Source organism: Dipodomys spectabilis, unplaced genomic scaffold (genome assembly GCF_019054845.1).
Source record: "Dipodomys spectabilis isolate Male_0828 unplaced genomic scaffold, ASM1905484v1 ptg000002l, whole genome shotgun sequence".
Classification (NCBI taxonomy): domain Eukaryota; kingdom Metazoa; phylum Chordata; class Mammalia; order Rodentia; family Heteromyidae; genus Dipodomys; species Dipodomys spectabilis.
Window position 1 is genome coordinate 20764169 of NW_024870679.1, and position 19596 is coordinate 20783764.

Sequence of the window (19596 nt, forward strand, 5' to 3'; positions counted from 1 at the left end):
ATAGTTAAACTTGTGAATTGCTAGAATATTGTAAAGAATTCCACTGTGGTATGCTACATCAGACTTAATTCTGAATAATAAATATAACAATGCATAGTATTTTACATTGACCAACTGTCTTATATCCTGAGCAAAATTAAGGATGAAATTCAACCGTGACCTTCTCATAAATACATAAATAGATGCAGCTTATGCTGTTCTTAACAACTCTGCTAACTACAAAGAATGAAAAGATTTTGCAACAGAGTTGGAATGGAAACAATTTCTGAGATAGAGATCAAGTTGTGTTTATAGACACCATTATTGGCAGCTTGCTATCAGTCATTTCCTGTGGGAATATTTCACTGGGAAATAATTTTATGCCTTGAGTACTCATTAAATAGACTTGGGTCTATGGAATGAAAATATGGTATAAATATTAATGTATGCCCAGCATAATGTAACAATTCCTAGTAAGAACTGATTATTTAACAACTATGTTTTGATTCATCACGGGAAGTATTTTAAAACAACACTAATATAGTATGGTCTAGTGGAGAGTGAGGCAATGGACTGGAAATGTAAGCCATTTGTTTTTTCTAAATTAAAATGACTATTAACTCAATAACGTTCACATACAATACTGAAGATGATACACTTATATGGAGAATACATGGTCTCTGCCTTTAAGGAGTTAATGTGTGTGTACCAGTACTAGGGCTTGAACACTGTCCTTTCTTTTTTCTTTAAAGGCTAGCACTTTACTAATGGAGCTAACTTATGGTTTATTGATGATTAATTAGGGATGAGTCTCATGGATTTTTCTATACAGGTTGGCTTCATACCTTAATCCTCAGATCTCAGCCTCCTGAATTGCTAGGATTACAAGTATGAGACACTAGCACTCAATTTATAAATTTTCTTGCAAGAGCGATAAGAGTATACATACAAATTGTATAAAACAAAGGAACAACAACAAAAACTCAATAAATACAAGTAAAAATAAACTCCCGAGGGGTGTGTGTGTGTGTGTGTCTTTGGGAGGTTTGCTGGTACTACTGGAATTTGAAAGGACTTGAGATCATGGCTATCTGGGAGATGAGAGATGACTTCTTTGTGAAGAAGACAGTTGAATATAAAGGATAAGGAAGAGTCCTACAGTGGCCAGGCACTGGTGGCTCACGCCTGTAATCCTAGCTACTCAGGAGGCTGAGATCTGAGGATGGCGGTTCAAAGCCAGCCCGGGCAGGAGAGACCGTGAGACTCCTATCTCCAATAAACCACCAGAAAACCGGAAGTGGCGCTGTAGCTCAAGTGGTAGAGCGCTTGCCTTGAGCTGAATAGCTGAGGGACAGCGCTCAGGCCCAGAGTTCAAGCCCCACGACCGACCAAAAAAAAAAAAAAAAAAAAAAAAAAAGGAAGAGTCCTACAAATAGATAGATGTAGGATAAATTATTCCAGGAGGCAGTGAGACTAGGTACTAATAAAGACAGTATTAATAAAACTTAGACATAAAAATCTTTGGTGCAAATCAAACCACATCTTACACAGGGAAGTTTCACTGGAAATTAGTTTTAGGGCTAAGTTGTTTCCTTTTATTTAGCCAGTACTTCTTGTGCACTCGAGTACCTATTAAGTACAGATTAAGTGTTGGCACATTATGAATAGCTCAGACAAAGGTCCTTTTTAATATAGAAAAAGTAAAAAAGTATAACTATAAAATCAGGGATGGTTCTTATACCAATTCATATCAATCAGTGACAGATCAATTGAAAAGTGACAAGAAGACAGTTGTTTTACTGCTATAAAGAACATAGGGTTTAATATTTTTGGGTGAGAGTTGGTATTTCTAAATTATGTTCCTCAATTTTTTTTTGGTCAGTCGTGGGGCCTGAACTCTGGGCCTGGGCGCTATCCCTCAGCTCTTCAGCTCAAGGCTAGCACTCTACCACTTGAACCACAGCGCCACTTACGGCTTTCTGGTGGTTTATTGGAGATAAGAGTCTCAAGTACTTTCCTGCCCAGGCTGGCTTTGAACTGTGATCCTCAGATTTCAGCCTCCTGAGTAGCTGGGATGACAGGCGTGCGCCCCCGGCTTCAATTCCTTCTAATTTTAGTGCCAGTGCTGGGGTTTGATCCCTCAGCTTTTTCACTCAAGGCTGGCACGCCAGCACTTGAGTCACAGCTCCACGGCTGGTTTTTGGACAGTTCATTGCCCTGAGAGTCTCAGGGACTTTCCTTCCCGGACGGGTTTTGAACTTCAGTCCTCAGACTCAGCTTATCCTGCGCCCCCCTCCCCCCCCCCGCCCCCCCCCCCCCGGCTCCGGGCTGGGCTTCTCAATGTCAATTCGCGAGTTAGCTTCTGTCTTCTTCCCCTGCGAGCCTGCGTTTTTGCTTTAGCAGTGTCCCGGGCAGGCTTGGGGGAGGCGCTGCGGTCGGAGGCTCTGTCTCACGTCTGGGTTAATGGAGTAGTCAGTGATCTCGGCACCACCGAAAGCGTCCTTCTTGACCAGGAATCACAGCAAGGTTCCTCGTCAGTCGTTTGTGGAAGCGGCTCAAATGACCCGCGCGTTTCTAGAGCGCGGCGGTGCTGCCACCTGCGCGCACGCTCGGCCCGTCCAACAACGGCTGTTCCCCCTCAAGCCGGGACTTGCTCTGCCTGAGACCAGGCGCGCCGGCGGCCCCGGGCAGGGGCTGGCCAAGGTGCGAGGGTGGCGGCCCGGAAGACCCTTTCCCTTTCCCCTAGGGTTCAATCACAGCCCAGCAGCCGCTAAGCCCAGATTCACCTTCCCGTTCCGTCCATTTCCCGTGCACCCCTGAGCTCCGTGCGCCCGGCCTCCCCGCCCCGCCCCCTGGGCGCGTCCCCCGCCTCTACCTGCGCCGGGCGCCCACCTCCGGCACACACTAGGCGGGCGGCCCGGGTCTGCGGGGCATGCGCACTGCACACCACCGCCCTCCCCGCCCCCCCCCCCACGCCTTTCCGCGGTAGAGTTATGCCAAGTATGTGAGGAGCCGGCGAGGGCCAGCACCGGTCATGGGGAGCCGCCGCCGCCGCCGCCGCCGCCGTCGCCGCCGCCGCCGCCGCCGCCAGCGCCGCTCTTTCCGCGGCGGGGCTCCGATCTCTCCCTGCGTCGGGGCCCAGCTTAGGTGCTGAGGGCGATGGCGGACCCTCTGAGGAGGACGCTGTCCAAACTCCGGGAGAAGCGGGGTCTCCGCGGCGCTGGGGAGCTCGGGCTCCCGGCAGCCGCTGCAACCACGGCGGCGGCAGCCTCCTGCGGGGCCGAGGGAGACCCTCGGGGCGCCCCGCACTCGCCGCCGCGTGAGGTCGCGGGCGGAGCGACGCCGAGCCGGCCGCGGGCGACGCCGTCACCTGGGGCGCCGGGCCGCGGAGGGCGCGCCGCCCGGCCGGGGGCGCTGGGGCCTGCGCCGCGCGGCGGCGGGACGGAGGCCGCCCCGCCGGGCTCCGAGGGCAGCGGGGAGGAGGACGACGACGACCGCGACGACGCGGACTACTACGAGAACCTGCCCGGCGGCGGCGGCGGCTCCCGGCGGGCGGCCGAGGCTGAGGGGGCGGAGGCGGGGCGGCGGCCCCCGCCCTCCCCGGACGCGGGCTCCTCCCCGGGGGCGGAGGGCGGCCGCCGCGAGACCGGCAGGCTGCAGACCCAGTTGCGGGAGGCCTATTATCTGCTGATCCAGGCCATGCAGGACCTGCCCCCGGACGCGGGCGCGCGGCGGGGTGGCGGGGGCTCGGCGCTGCGCAGCTGCCCCGCGGGGGCCCCGGCGCGCGGCCAGGCCCCGTCACCCCGCCGCGCGGCCGCCCGCCGAGCCTGCCCGGGAGGCTGGGAGCGAGGCGGCAGCGACCGCCCTTCGCAGCAGGTGTCCCCGCCCTGGACCCCTCCTCGGGAGTCCGGGAGAGGCGGTCAGCGGACTTCTCGGAGGCAGCTACCCTGCAGCCGAAGCCTCGAGAGTCTTCAGGGGGGCGTCCAGCGGCCTCCGCTCCAGCGGTGGCCGAGCGACAGCTGGATCAGCAGCGCGCGCGGGGACCCGGACGAGCCCCCGCCACGTGGAGGCGGGATGGACGGCTGCGGCCGCGCCGCCGCGGCCCCCGGCCGCCTGCCTGGCGACCCCAAGGACCCCGTCCGCTCCTCGGGGAGCCGCTTCGGGAATCCGGCGGGGCCGTCCTCGGCACGGCTCGGCGGCAGAGATGGCCCGGAGGACCCCCGCTTCCTCAAACCCCCGGCGGTGACCGTGAAGAAGCTGCAGAAGTGGATGTACAAAGGGCGACTGCTGTCCCTCGGAACGAAGGGTCGCGCCCGTGGGGCAGCCCCCGAAGTCCCGGGAGCGCAGGCAACCCCGCCAAACGTGGGCGCTTGGAAAATGCGCGAAAGCCACGTCCTGTCGGTGCCTCCGGACCAGAGGATCACACTGACAGGTAGGTGGGTTTGGGGGGCAACGTGCTCTCCCGCCATCCCCGGGGTTTACCAGCCGTTTCTGCGGATAATGCGACGGGACCAAAGGGTCAGGTCCCTGGCAGTTGAAAACGATTTCTTGGTACCGTACACTCGCATTCAGTCGTTTTCCTTTTTCTTTGTTAGGATCATGGCTTGAAGAATTGTTTTGTTCTCTGTTTTTATGTTTATTTTTCACTTAGCACGGACGTGCCAGCCACCCTCGCACAGACGTGGGTAAAGGTTAAGTTCACGGCGATGTTTTGGTGAGGTTTGAGATGGGCGGTGCCACCCTTGATGAGTTTTTGTAGCTTTAGGCAAATCCGGAGACTTTTTGTGGAGTTTGTGAATTTGAATTTGATCCAAGATAGATTTTTACAGGCTTCATAAACTGTCATTTACTCATTATACCTCTTTTTCTTCTCTTTCCCGGGCGCTCACACACACAGATGCTCACTCACATAGGCACACAACAAAAACAAATCAAAGTTGTAATTTTTTTTTTCTTGTGGAAAATCAAAGGTTAGTGGGGTTATAATCAAAAGAAACGTCCCTCGTGTGCTTCCTTAAAAAGTACAGCTCCCTAAAGTCATTTGTAAACTTGAAATTATTTTAGTAGAACTAAATTAAATTAGATTTTTTAAAAGTTTATTTACAATGATTCTTAATCATTGGAGGTTTAGGTTCTCGATTTTAGAAATCTCTTGATTGTGTTTCTTTGTCAAAGAAACTGAGCCGAAACAATGCTTAAATATAAAATCTTTTGGTGAATATAAAGACTTCCATGTTAGTAGTTTAAAAAATATTAAATGATAAAATGTAAAAAGCATTTGCTGGCATCTCTGGCCAGAATTACAAATCTCACTGGACCTGGTTAATACTAACTTCACTTAGCTAATAGATACACAACAGTTTGGAGAAACAAAGTTCACAAAACTTCTGATCAAATGATGAAGATAAATCAATGATTCATATAAAGCATATGCAAAGTATTTTGAAAAGTTTCAAAGCATAGGAAAAGTTTTTTTTTGGATCTGTAAATCTCTAATATATACTTGCCAAATTTTGTCCTCACGTTCATTCTGTTTCTCTTGAGAAGAAGAAAGTAAAATGTCTATATGAAGAGGATTGTATCTTAAGATGATCTTAAAGATAGGTGTTTTTAAGAATAAAGTGTTTGTAATCCTTTACTGTATTTATTGTTACAATATTTTATTTTGAGCTAGGTAAATTTAACTCTTTGAAGATAGCTGAATTTCAGCCATAATAAACTACTGTATACAACTTTCCCATTTACCATCTAATGGCTTTTAATGACCTCGGTAATGGTGTAAATGTTCAAGGATTTAACATGTAATAATATTTCTCTAAGGGTGAAATGATTAATTTTCCATTAAGACATCAACTATGAAACTTCTAACATCTTTAAAAGAAATTAAAATTAGGCATTACAGTTACTATGTGGTAGTTTATTTTATAAGACATTTAGGCAAAAGCTATCATATCTTTGATCTAAACAACATTTCCCCATATTACTTCCTTTTATATCATGAATTCATCTTTCCAAAAAGAATTTGTGGAGTGTTTATATATTTCGTGTGTAAACTTGGAGAATATGTTAAAATATGTTAACATATAGTTGGTCTGAAAAGACCATTCTGAAATTTTATGTGTTTCTTAAGGGGTAATTATCCTCCCCTATGTGACAACTGTAATTTAACAACAAAAGGACATAGGTCTTAAATACTTTGTGTGGATTCACACTACTGTATAGATTTAACCTTAGGTCTCATGATTCCCAAATCCCTACTCATGTAAGTAAGAGAGACTCCAAAGTTCTTTAGAGGTTTGATCCAAGTACCTTTATTTAAATGGTTAGACTGAGATAGAGTTTCAACAAGATTGTGTGTGTGTGTGTGTGTGTGTGTGTGTATGTGTATGTGTGCGCTGGTCCTGGGGCTTGAACTCGGGTTCAAGGTCCTGTCCCTGAGCTTTATGCTGAAATCTAGCACTCTACTACTTGAGCCACAGCTATATTTCTGGCTTTTTAGGTAGTTAATTGGAGATAAGGTCTCATGAACTTTCCTACCCAGGCAATCTTCAAATCTTCAGATCTCGGCCTCCTGAGTAGCTATGATTACAGGTATGTGCCACTGGTGCCCAGCTCAACCAAGTTTTGAGAGGTAAAAAACTTCCTTAAAGCTAAAAGACAAAGAAAGGGCAAATCCTGGGTTAGGGTTGAACATTTAATAAAATTAATTGCTGTGCTTATTTATTTATTTATTTTGGGTCCGGTCGTGGGGCCTGAACTCGGGGCCTGGGCACTGTCCCTCTTGCTGTGCTTATTTTAGATTTAAGTGTTTAGTTCTAATTATTACTTTATGTGAGGAGAGGCAGTACTGGGTTTGAACTCAGGATCTTACATTTGCTGGAATACACTTTACTATTTGAGCCACATCACTAGTCCTCTCCTTTTGATTTTTGCTCTGGGTTGCTCGTGTAGTACGGTGATAGAGTGTATAATAGCATACTCAAGGCTCTGAGTTTATCCTAGTATTGAAAAAAAATTATTGGAAAGAATGAAACAGTTCATTCTTGGTTGTGAAAAAGTTTAATATTCTAAAAAAGATTTATATCACACTTTGTGAATTACATTATTCTCTCAAAGTAAAAATTTTATTTGGAATTTATTGTATAAAATACCTATAGAATGATGAGATAGAGATACCTACTAAAGTAGGAATTAAAAAAGAATTTGAGACCATATGACAAAAGAAATCCAAAATGATTTTCTATTTTGATTTCTGGCTCCCATTAAGAACAATTAAAACTCTTGATGGCAGTGATTTGATGTATTTAAGTACTTCATGTTCACAGATTGGCCAATTTGTTCTTAATTGAGATGGTTATTTAAGAAATCTAAAGTCATTACCATAGTAAATATTATCAAGTTTCTGCAAGCCTTAAGATTATGAAGGAATCATAATTTATTTGCCAACTATACTTCATTATAAATCTTTATAAATAAGTTTTAATTAGCATATAATTATCAAAAATATATTTAATACTTCAGGTTGAGCCATTTAAGCGTTTTTTATTGCTTTAAAACATAACCTTCTTTGACCTAATATTTTCTTGTATGTGACCTATGTAAGAAAAAATTAGGTTGTGTAATGTTTTTATCTAAAATTTAGACAATTTTATCTAAAATTTAGACAATTCTTTTAAGGTAGTACTAATTAGATAGTATGATCTTTAACCTTCTTAAATGAAGAGGACAGTCATGGAGATTGGCCCTCTACTTTTCTAAGTATTTGAAGCTTGGATTTCTTTAAGAGGTGCATTATCTTTTCTGGATTGGCCCCCTTCAAGAGTAAAAGCAATAGGCAAACTCTCAGAGAGTTTGAGTTTGCTATTCTAGAAGCAAACAGCTACTTTTATTTTTGAAAAGTGCTATGGAAAATTGCAGTGGTTGGTAGCTGGAAAAACTTTGAAAATTTTAAGTTCAGCAGAAAGTTGTCTGTTGATTTAGAAGTGCTGTTCTAGATCAGTGATTCCCAAAAGATGTCTATTTTTTTTTGGGGGGGGACCCGGGCGTCCACTGTGGGGCCTGAACTCTGGGCCTGGGCACTGCCCCTCAGCTTACGTGGTGCTCAGGAATCAAATGCAGGGCCTCATGCATGCAAGGCAAGCACTCTACCACTGAGCCACCTTCCCAGCTTCTCCTTCAGTCTTCAATGTATGGATTATTTGATGAGTTTGAGCAGTTCCCATCATATTTGTTTTAACTTGTACCAACAAATATTAGTGAAATTTTAGAATCTGCAAGAGAGGAGGCTATGTAGTTTCTGGTGGTGAATAGAATAGAGATTCTGGGTTTCTGGTCAGACTACCACTTATCTGTGACCCATTCTGGACAAGTTACTCAACCTTATGTGCCTCAAGCCTCAGGTTATTGTAGGGATAAAAAAAAAAAAGATAATCAGTTTGCTTCCCAGCCTGGTGTTTAGCTGAATACTGCCTTACCCAGGCTATTAGAATTCGGTATGGGAATGAGAAGACCTGGAAGTTGAGGAGTGCTGCTTTGTGGAGCCTTGGGGGTTGAGCTAGAGAACCCTGCTTTAGGGTACTTATGTATTCTGCTCATCTTTTGTGCTTCTTTCGCTTCTCCTTCCAGTCACTTTTGTGGAATTGAAAACAGACTCAAAGTTTTCTTTCTACATTCCTGTCTCAAAAGCAAGCACAGAGCTTGCTTAAGAGTTTTTATTGATAGTCACAATGGAAGAAAAAGAAAAGAGAAAAAAAGTGCTTCTTTTCATTCTATTGTACCACATCCTTTTAGATTTATCTGGGAGATAAATATATATGTGTGTGTATATATATGTAATACATGTATAATTGTTATATAATTTAATTATATGCAATATGAAACTAAAAATTAAAACAAAATATCTAATATTCATTAGAATATTGAGACTTCAAAAGAGAGATAGGAAAAGCAACAGCTTATTTCTGCAATAGCAGGGTTTTTTTGTTTTTTTGTTCTTGTTTTTTTGTTTTATTTTGGTCAGTCATGGGGCTTGAACTCTGGGCTTAGGCACTGTCCCTGTGCTCTTCAGCTCAAGGCGAGTGCTCTACTTGAGCCACAGCGCCACTTCTGGTTTTCTTGTGGTTTATTGGAGATAAGAGTCTCCCGGACTGCCCAGGCTGGCTTTGAACCTCGATCCTCAGATCTTAGCCTCCTGAGTAGCTAGGATTACAGGCGTGAGCCACCGGCAGCTGGCTGCAATAGCAGTGTTTAAATCATGAAAAGTGTGGATGATGTATACGTTCAATAAATTTGCTAATGTTTTTTAGCTGAAGGCAGTAGTTAAGTGTTCAGTAATAGGTAAGTCATCTAGACCTATGATAAAATAGTGGTGGAAAAAACAAAATTGGCTATGTAGAATATTTTGTTCAGTGAAAATTCTTGCAGAAATGGCTGCTTCTGCCTTTTTTTTTTTTTTGTGAAAATACTGTACAGAGGGGTTACAATTACTTGGGCAAGATAATGAGTACATTTCTTATCAAGCATTGTAGCCTCCTCCTTTGTTTCCCCTTCCCATCCCATCCTCCCCCCAGTTCTGCCATTTTTATAGATTTTCAAAATATATGACTGATTAGAATCCAAAAATTATAACATGTATAACTACAGGAGAATAAGGACTTTCTTGCCTTGCAGCTTTGCGTATTTATTTTTTTGCATTATGGTACTGGTGTTTGTACGTAGGGAACTTATAAGGCAAGTGTTCTATTTCAGCCATGTATTCATTCTTTTTTTTTTTTTTGGTGCTGGTCCTGGGGCTTGAATTCAGGGCCTAGTATACTGTCCATGAGTTTTTGTATTAAATCCTAGTACTCTGCCACGTGAGCCACATCTCTATTTTCAGCTTTTTGGTGCTTAATTGGAGATAAGAGTCTCATAGGCTTTCTTGCCTGGGCTGGCTTGGAACCTAAGTCCTTGGATCTCAGCTGCCTGAGTAGCTAGGATTACAGGTGTGAGCCAGTACCTGGCTTGCTTGATTTTTTTTTTTTTTTTGGGGGGGGGGGGGAGAGGGTAGAGTTTCACTTTTTTGCCTATGCCAGTCCAGACCACAATCTTGGTTTTTGTGTTTCTTGCCTTAGCTAGGATGACAGAGTAGTGCCACTTTGCTCAACCTTTTCTTTATAAACATGGAACCTTGTGACTTTTTTCCTAGGATTTGGCTTTCAACAGATTTTCCTGATCACAACCTCCTGAGTAGCTAGGATTACAGATATGAGCCACTACGCTTGCCTTATTTTTGTATTACTTGTGTCTTCAAAAAGAAATACACACACAGAGGAAAGGTTACTCCTAAGTTTATGTAAAATGATATAAGTAAGATGAGTATTAATTTCAGCATAAAAAGAAAAGATTTGAAGATAGTTGTCCATTTATGTGACTTTATAGAATTTACATTTGTATCTATCAGGTTAGCTGAGATAAAAATGCAACAATTTATAAGTAATTATTTCCAGTAAAGTTTACTGCATTGAATAATGTTTTGTTTAATTATATTTCAGTAATAATTTGGCCTTTATACTATCAGAAATGATAGTATAGCAATTTATAAGTTTAAACTTCAACATCATATATCTTGAAATACGGCAGTAGTAATCAGAATATATGGTTTGAAGCTTTTACAGTTTTATTAAACCACTTCCTTGAAATGTAAAATAGTAGAAACATGTTTCAAGAGTCATTCATATATTGTGCAGTATGTCAGAAATACTGATAGGACCCCAAAAAAGATGATTACCTAGGTACATAAAATTTGAGTTCTGTGGTTCAAAGTGGTAGAGCACTAGCCTTGAGCAAAGAGCTCAGGAATAGTACCTAGGCTCCAGAGTTCAAGCACCATGACTGACCAGTCGCCCACACACACACAAAAAAAAGCTCATGTTTTAAGAGCTGGATGTTAGTGGTCATGACTTAATCCTAGCAACTCAGGAGGCTGAGAGCTTGTGAAACCTGAGGGGCATGAAGGCGCCACACTGATGTCATCACCACTCATGCCAGGCCACTGGGGGGCGGGGTGTCAAAGGGCGTCTTGGGAGGGGTGTGGACCACCGGATGTAGAGAAGAGGGAGTTCAGGGGAGGAGATAGAGAAGGGGACATGCTGCAAGAGACACACAGGAAGAGCATCCTGGAGCAGAGCAGTTCTCTGGTTCTCCTCAGGCTTGAAGAGAGCCTGGGCCGGCCTGAAGGACGACCTTTGGTTTTTGTGTTTTTTGCCCTAGCTAGGATGACAGAGTAGTACCACTACTCTTTGCTCAAGGCTAGTGCTCTCTGCCACTTTGAGCCACAGAACCCAAATATTATGTACCTAGGTAATCATCTTTTTTGGGGTCCTATCAGTATTTCTGACGTACTACACTATATATAAATGACTCTTGAAACATGTTTCTACTATTTTACATTTCAAGGAAGTGGTTTAATAAAACTGCAAAAGCTTCAAACCATATATTCTGATTACTACTAACAGGCCTGAGGAGGCCCTGACTGGTGGAGAGGCCTGCGCAGAGCTGAGAGGGCTGTGGAAAGGCCTGTGAAGAGCCAAGAGGCCTGCTGAGATGGGAGAGGCCCCTGGAGAGGTACAGAAGCCTGTGGAGAGGCTTGTGGAGAGCAGAGAGGCCCTCAGACAGCCCAGGTGCCTGTATAGAGTAGAGAGGCCTGCAGAGAGCAGATAAGCCTGTGGGAAGGAGGAAAAAGGAAAAAAAAAAAAACCAAACTTCCCCCACTTGGAGATGGCAGCTGTTCCTAGTTCTGAGGTAACCCAGGACAGGATTGCAGACCAACTAATAAAACTCCTTTGTCACCTTTAACTGTGCCTCCGGTTTTTCTTGCTTGCAGGTTATTACAATCTGGGCATCATGTTTTGAAGCCAGCCGGGCAAGAAAGTTCCTGAGACCCATGTCTAGTTAACCACCAGAAAACTGGAAGTGGCACTGTGGCTCAAAGTGGTAGAGTGCTAGCCTTGAGTAAAAGACTCAGGGCCAGCACCCAGGCCATGAGTTGAAGCTCTCACAACCTGCAAAAACATCAATAAATTTTGGGTGTTCTGAGAGATATAAGAATAAGATACAACATGGCTCAGATAGCCATCATGAATTACATAATTTTATACTTTGCTTCACACTTATAATTGTCTTAATTCTATGTGTGTCTGAAATGCTGTTAAATAATATGAGAGTTGGAATCAAATGTGAAATGGGAGTTTCAGTTTGCTTAGCAAAAGCTTGTCACAGAGTCCAGAAGTCCTAGTGATTGCTGAGCATGTGGTTGATGATTTTCAGTTGTTAACTTTAAATGTAGAAGAGATACTCTTGAATCTTTAGGTTTTCTTTAGTTAAATGAAATAAATGCAAGATATTTATAAAGTATTTATTACGTGCTTGCATGGTAAATCCTGGAGGGAAGTTTGGAGTTGGAAGAGTTTGAGTCCTGCCTCTCCCAGTTACCAATAAGGTGTCTTAGGTAAATTATTTTACTTTTCTGTGTACAACTTCACAGTTTCCAATGTATCAGCAGTTTCCTTATAGGATAAAATGGGATGATCTTATTCTAAATTCAGAGGGGGTTGCCTATTCCCTGCTCTTAATGGTAGCATCGTCTGGGATAGTGCTAAGTGTGTATTTTATGATCAGACAAGCTTAATTTTGAATACTAAAGCCTTGACCACATTTCCCATACTCTGTGCCTCATGATAATAATCATAAAGAGTTAAAGAGTTGAAATGAAATTAGGGCTTCCTTACTGCTTTGTCTCTCCTGATTGAAGTTTGTTAAGAAAATAAATAGCTGACATACTGGGAGTTCATGAATGTTTCATTCTCTCTTGAACTAATTAAACACGAACTCTAATCTATGTTTAAGATATATGCTTTTCTCAATACTGTGGTTAAAAGTCAGGGCCTCATGCTTGCTCTGAGCCATGCCTTCAGCCTGGCTTTTTGCTGTTATTTTGGGAATAAAGTCTTAATGAATGTGTCTGCTGGGTTTGAATTGGTATCCTCTAGATCTCAGTCTCCAGAGTAGTTACAGTTGCAAGGCATGATCCATATGCTTCAGCTGATTGTTTTGTTTTTACTAATTTGCTTGGTGTAGGGTACATGTTTTATTTTTATTTTATTTTTTATTTTTTGTCGGTAGTGGGGCTTGAACTCAGGGCCTGTGTACTGTCCCTGAGCTCTGTCTTTCAGGGCTAGCACTCTAAACACTTTGAGCCACACCACTACTTCCAGTTTTCTGGTGGTTAATTGAAGATAAGAATATCATAGGATTTCCTACCTGCGCTGACTTTGAACCATGATCCTCAGATCGCAGCCCCCTGAGTAGCTAGGATTACAGGTGTGAGCCACTGCTGCCCAGTTTTTAAAAAAGGATTTAAAAACCCCAAATTTACATGTGTCAAAGTGTTTTGTTTTTTAGTACAAGGGAGGTTATGGAAAAGCTTAATTATATATGAACCTAATGGTTTGTTTGACATTAAACTTCACATAGCTTAATATGTTCTATCATTCCATATTATATCGCTTTTTATTTGCTGTAACATTAAGATGAATCAACCCCCCCCCACTCAAAGTGGTATCTTAATTTATAGACATGACATGATTTCTATAAATGTGGTTTAATTATGTATGATAGTGAGTTATTATTATAATAGATACACGTGTAGCTTATTCACTGCCATTGAAGCCTGCTTAATTCACCTCTTTGGAAGCATAAAACTTTCCTATTTAGATGAAGTAATGTTATATGTACATTCTTAAGAATTTTATCACATTAACAAATACATTTATGGTCTTCCATTGGACTTTGAATTTATGATAGTTATTTTATACTTAACTGTGAAATAGAATGTTGTTATAATGTGGGACCTGCTTAGGAGATTTTTTTTTTTTTTTTTTTTTTTTTTTTTGGGTCCGGTTGTGGGGCCTGAACTCTGGGCCTGAGCGCTGTCCCTCAGCTCTTCAGCTCAAGGCTAGCGCTCTACCACTTGAGCCACAGCGCCACTTCCGGCTTTTTTCTTATGTGGTGCTGAGGAATCGAACCCAGGGCCTCAGGCATGCAAAGCAAGCGCTCTACCACTGAGCCAACTTCCCAGCCCTGCTTAGGAGATTTTTTACATTTGTGTATGTCTTAGATATTTAGAGCTCAAATTCTGTATAAGTTACTATACTGTATGATTAGAAAACCAATGTTATCATGAAATTTTATTAATCACTAGGAAGTGATATTTTTGTTACATTGTTAAAAATATATTTGAAAAGACTGGAATATTTATGTTTTCTAATGACTTCTGGTCCTTTTTTTGCAAGAGGGAGCTGTGTCTGGGCTTCAGCTTTTTTTGCTCAAGTCTAGCTCTCTTGCCACTTGAGCCTTAACTCCACTTCTGGCTTTTGGGTGCTTAATTGGAGATAAGAGTCTTGCAGATTTGATTTTCTCACTTGGACTAGCTTTGAACCACAGTTCTCAGATCTCAACCACCTGAGTAATTAGGGTTACAGATGGGAGCCACCAGCATATGGCATGGTCCCTTTCAATAGTGAATTGAAAACAAAATTAAGGGCAGACTATATACAAAGCATTCTTTTGGCTTTTTGTAAGGCCTGTTTTGCTTACAGTTTTTTTCTTCCTTTTTTTGTTGGTTGTAGGGCTTGAACTCTGAGCCTGAGCACTATCTCTTAGCTCTTCAGCTCAAGGGGAGCAGCGCTCTACCATTTGAGACACAGCGCCACTTCCAGTTTTCTGAGTGGTTTATTGGAGATAGTCTTACAGACTTTCCTTGCATGGGCTGGCTTTGAACTGTGATCCTCAGATCTCAGCCTCCTGAGTAGCTAGAATTACAGGTGTGAGCCATGGATGCCCGGCTGTTTTTTCTTTTTTAAAACAGTGTTTATATATTCTTTTTAGAATTCTGTGACAAATTAGCAGTCTGATTGCTTACTAATGAGAATCATAATCACATGGAAACTCCAGAATTTTTTCTGGTTAGAGTTTGGTCTCCAAATATGATGAATATTATTTTTATTTTTAGACATAATAACTGGTGTAAAGTGACAGGATTTTTCTGTTATGTTAGGCATTATATTCCATGTTCTTTTGGTCTCGAAATGTGATGAATATTACTTTCCTTTTTCTTTTTTTTTTAGGCATTTTAATAACTGGTGTGAAGTGACATGGTTTTCCTGTTATATCAGACATTATATCTTTTCTTTTCTTCTTTGAAGCAGATTTATTTGAAAATGTCTATGGGTCATCAATGAAGAGAAGAGAACTTGAAGACCTGAAGGATAATATTGAGTTCAGGGATCCTAGGCCACTTAACAGCATCACTGTTTCAAAGAAACGCAATTGGCTGTATCAGAGTACTCTGAGGACTCTTAATCTAGAAGAAAATAAGAAATTCCAAGATAGAAGTCCTTTTTCCATCCCTCCTGTGTCACTTTCTAAACCTCAGCTATCGCAGCCTTCCTTCAAGTCATCTGAGGAGTACTATTCATACCTGGTTTGTGATACTACAAACTCTTCATTATCAAGAAACTGTTCTTTTGACTCTAATGAGGAAAATGATGCAGATGATGAAGGAGAAATCTGGTACAACCCCATTCCTGAGGATGATGATGCCAGTGCCTTGAGTTTCCATGAGGCAAATCCTCCTGTCCTGAAGCTTCCTGCTCTCAGTTTGAGTATATTGTCTGACAGTGAATCAGTGAAAGCAGAACAGCATACTGAAGACTTGGTATGCGCTGCGGAACACACAGGTGATATTCAGAGCTTGCAGTCAAATGGAATGAGTTCCAGAAATTCCACCCATTCTACAGAATTTATGCAGCAGTACAAGCAAAGGCTAGGATACAAAACCCAAGAAAGTATAATGGAGAACAGTCTCATGTTGAAATCTGCTTTTTCAGGTAAAAGAATTCTAGGCCTGATTTTTCCCCTTCCTTCTCTATCTTCTTCCCTCCTCTCTTTCCTCCCTTCCCCTTTTGTGCTCCTATAGATTGAACCCAGTGCTTTGTACATGTTAGGCAAGCACTTAAGTTTCCTTTTTTTTTTTTTTTTTCTGTCGGTCGTGGGGCTTGAACTCTGGGCTTGGGTGCTGTCTGTGTACTCTTCAGCTCAAGGTGAGCGCTCTACTGCTTGAGCCACAGCACCACTTCTGGTTTTCTAGTGGTTTACTGGAGATAAGAATCTCACGGAGTTTCCTGCCCAGGCTGGCTTTGAACTGAGATCCTCAGATCTCAGCCTCCTGAGTAGCTAGGATTACAGGCGTGAGCCACCAGTGCTTGGCTTAAGTTTCCTTTTGAGCAAAGTAAAGGGAGAAAAAGAAATATGTAGTAGAAGTAAAAAAAAAAAAACCCAAAACTTTGCTAATGGTAAATACTACATTAGTTACAAAACCATAAAGGAAATATCTGAAGTTTGATCATTTAGGTTGAACCATGTGAAACTGCTGATAGTGAAGATTTTTTTTTTTTCCTCCTCCTCTTTTATTTTTCTTTGTTGAAGCAGGGTTTTGCTATGTAGCCTAACAAGCTAACCTGAAACTTTTCTTCCTCCTACCTCAGCCCTCTGAGTATTTGGATTGCAGATACGCTCTAGGCCTGGGTGCTGTCCCTCAGCTCTTCAGCTCAAGGCTAATGCTCTACCACTTGAGCCACAGCACCATCTGTGGCTTTTTCTGTTTATGTGGTGCTGAGGAATCAAAACCAGGGCCTCATGCATCTGAGGCAAGCACTCTATTACTGAGCCACCTTCCCAGCCCTTGTTGTTATTTTTAATTTTTAGTTTTTAGACTCAGAGTCTAGGCACTGTCCCTTAGCTTTTTTGCTCAAGGCTGGTGTTCTGCTGTAACTTGAGCTACAGCTCCATTCCTGGCTTTTTGGTAGTTAATTGGAGATAAAAAGTCTTATGGACTTTCCTGCTCTGGCTGGCTTTGTACCATTATCCTTATATGTCCATCTTCTGAGTAGCTAGGATTACAGACATTGGCCAGCAACAGTTTTGTTTTTTTTTTTTCTGTTAAGGTAAAAACAACAACAACAGAAAAAACCTCCAAAAAGAACAATTTGTATGCTTTTATTTTTCCTTGTTTTCAGTTTTCTGATACGCTTCTGTTAGACCCAGGAAACAGAAAAAGGCGCGTCTGATAGTACAAATCACATGTAGAATAGGAATCAGTTCTGTTTTATAGCATTTTAATTTATAGAACTTTGAATGATGTGGAATATTCAAAGATGTGAGGTGTAGCAGATGCTGTCAATGTCTTCACCCTCTGTCTCGGTTTTATTACTTACTGCTTAAATGTAGGAGGGAGGAAGTCCATTTCTACACTTTAGTATCAGCATCTCTGCTGAAGACTGTCTCTGAAGTCAGGGAATCTCTGCAAGGCAGCCTAGGTATTCCCCTTAATCAGTTACTTGCAGGAGCTGGTAGTGTATGACTATCTTTTGCATTGTTTTTGAGAATTTTCTCTTGAGTTAAGCTACAGTTTTTCATAATTGGGAGCAGGTTTTATAGTCACCTTGAATTTTCTCCTGAAGTTTTGTAATTTGTTGTTGATATTTCTATACTTTGCAAATAAATAATGTGAATTTAAATCTATTTATTAGAGATATTGGCAAATAGAGTAAGTATTAGATGAAGAGAAATAGTATCAGGCTTAGTGATGTACAGGCATGTATGCCTATAGTCCCAGAACTGAGGAAACTGAGGCAGTAGGATTTCAAGTTTGAGGGCAGCTTGTGTTACCTAACCTGAATTAAGGAAAAAAAAAAAACAAAAACCAAACAAGTGCTGGGGCTCACTGGTAGGACACTTGTCTGGTATGTTTAAGGCCTTAGATTCAGTACCATCACCTGAAAGTTTGTACTATATGATGCCAATTTTGAAAGAAATGCTGATAACTGTGTTTTTATTTTCTTGGGACTGAAAGTAATCAAAATACTTTTCTTTGTGCAGTTTAATTGTAGACATATATTTCTCTTATAATCTGGATAGGGAGAAGCATACTGTATAAAATGGTGGTTTGGCTGGGCACCTGTGGCTCATGCCTTGTAATCCTAGTTACTCAAGATGCTGAGATCTGAGGATGATGGTTCAAAGCCAGCCTGAGGAGGAAAATCTGTGAGACTGTTATCTCTAATTAACCACCAGAAAACCAGAAGTGGCATTGTAGCTCGAAGTGGTAGAGAGCTAGCCTTGAGCGGAAAAAGCTCAGGGTCAGCCAGCAGGCCCTGAGTTCAAGTCCCACAATTGACAAAAAACAAAACAACTCCCCAGACTCCCATAGTTTATAGGTGGTAATCAGGAGAAGAAGCCATCACAAATAGGGATGAATATGGAATGGAACAGAGAAAGTAGGAATATAAAGATGAGCTAAGTTAGTAAAACAAGCATCTCCAAGTAACACTTGGATTTAAGTTATTTTAATTAAACTTAATGTTTTTTATTTGTGGTCACTCAGTAGTGAATCTAATAAGACTGACAAACATTTTTTTTTTTCAAAGTATAGAATAACTGCTATATCTCTGACCCTCCCCTCTCTCATTTGGAGACAGGATTTGTTATGTAGCTCAAGCTGGCCTCAAACTCAGGATACTCCTGCTTTAACCTGCCTAGGTTTAACCTCCCAGGATTACTGCAGTGTACCACCAGGCCCTCCTTTTGTCTTCTTTCTCATTCTCTTAATAAGTATAATCCTAAGTATAATCCTGAATTGCCCAAAGGAAATACACAGTTAATTTATATGTCCTTTTGTGTTATTTATTGCTTTTCATTTCTTTGTTTCAGTAGTTTTTTTGGTAGAAAGTAATTGGTAATTCCTATACTATATTTTCTAAAAGGCCTACCAATTTATAGAGCAACTAACAATTGTTTGTTAGTTTGCTCATTTGTGTGATAAATGTCAGGGTCCTGTAAATGTGGTATTTACTATTCCACATGTTACAGGGATATACTAGTTTTATTTGACTCTAACCTAGTGCATTCATAAATTCATATTTATAAAGATTTTTGTTTTGTACTTGGCTTCTTACAGTTACATAATTTGATTAGTGTATTATAGTTACTTTTAAGTGATTGTGGAATTTGGTAATATTTCAGTTATTGCATCTGATAGAAACAAACATTTTTATTTGAATAAATTCACTCTTGTCTGCATTAGCATTTTAAACATACAATATTTAATTTTAACAGTTGAAGACTTCAGTGGGGATTATTTACTTATAGCGTATAAAAATTAGTCATCATGTGAAACTTGTTAATGATTTAATGAAACTAAGAACAGTTTAATATATTGGGTAGCTTTTTCTAGGCTGTGGCAAAATAGATCATTTGTAGACTAAAGCAGTCCGTGGTATAAAATGCTTTTGACTAGTAAGCTAGTAGAATTGTACTGTGATTTGCAAGACAAGGCGATGCTTTGTCCACTTTATCCAACATTCCATTACTCATTAGTTGTTTCCAAGAAAAGCCTAGTATACATACTCCCTCTATAAAATAAATACTTCTTTGTCATTAGGACACACAGAAATGGGTAGAGGGAGAATAGTGTAGTAATACTTTAAAGAAAAGTCATTTAATCTACTGATTTCAGAATGA

General features: G+C 41.7%; 1 protein-coding gene across 1 annotated transcript in view; it reads left to right on the forward strand.

The window, feature by feature from the left end:
• Positions 1 to 3565: 3565 nt before the first annotated feature.
• Positions 3566 to 19596, forward strand: part of Syde2 (synapse defective Rho GTPase homolog 2) — a 32636-nt gene continuing 16605 nt past the window's right edge. Inside the window, exons 1-2 of the mRNA XM_042681719.1 lie at positions 3566 to 4411; positions 15225 to 15905. Coding sequence (XP_042537653.1) covers positions 3679 to 4411; positions 15225 to 15905 — 1414 coding nt within the window. The 5' untranslated portion in view covers positions 3566 to 3678. The remainder of the gene's footprint in view (positions 4412 to 15224; positions 15906 to 19596) is intronic.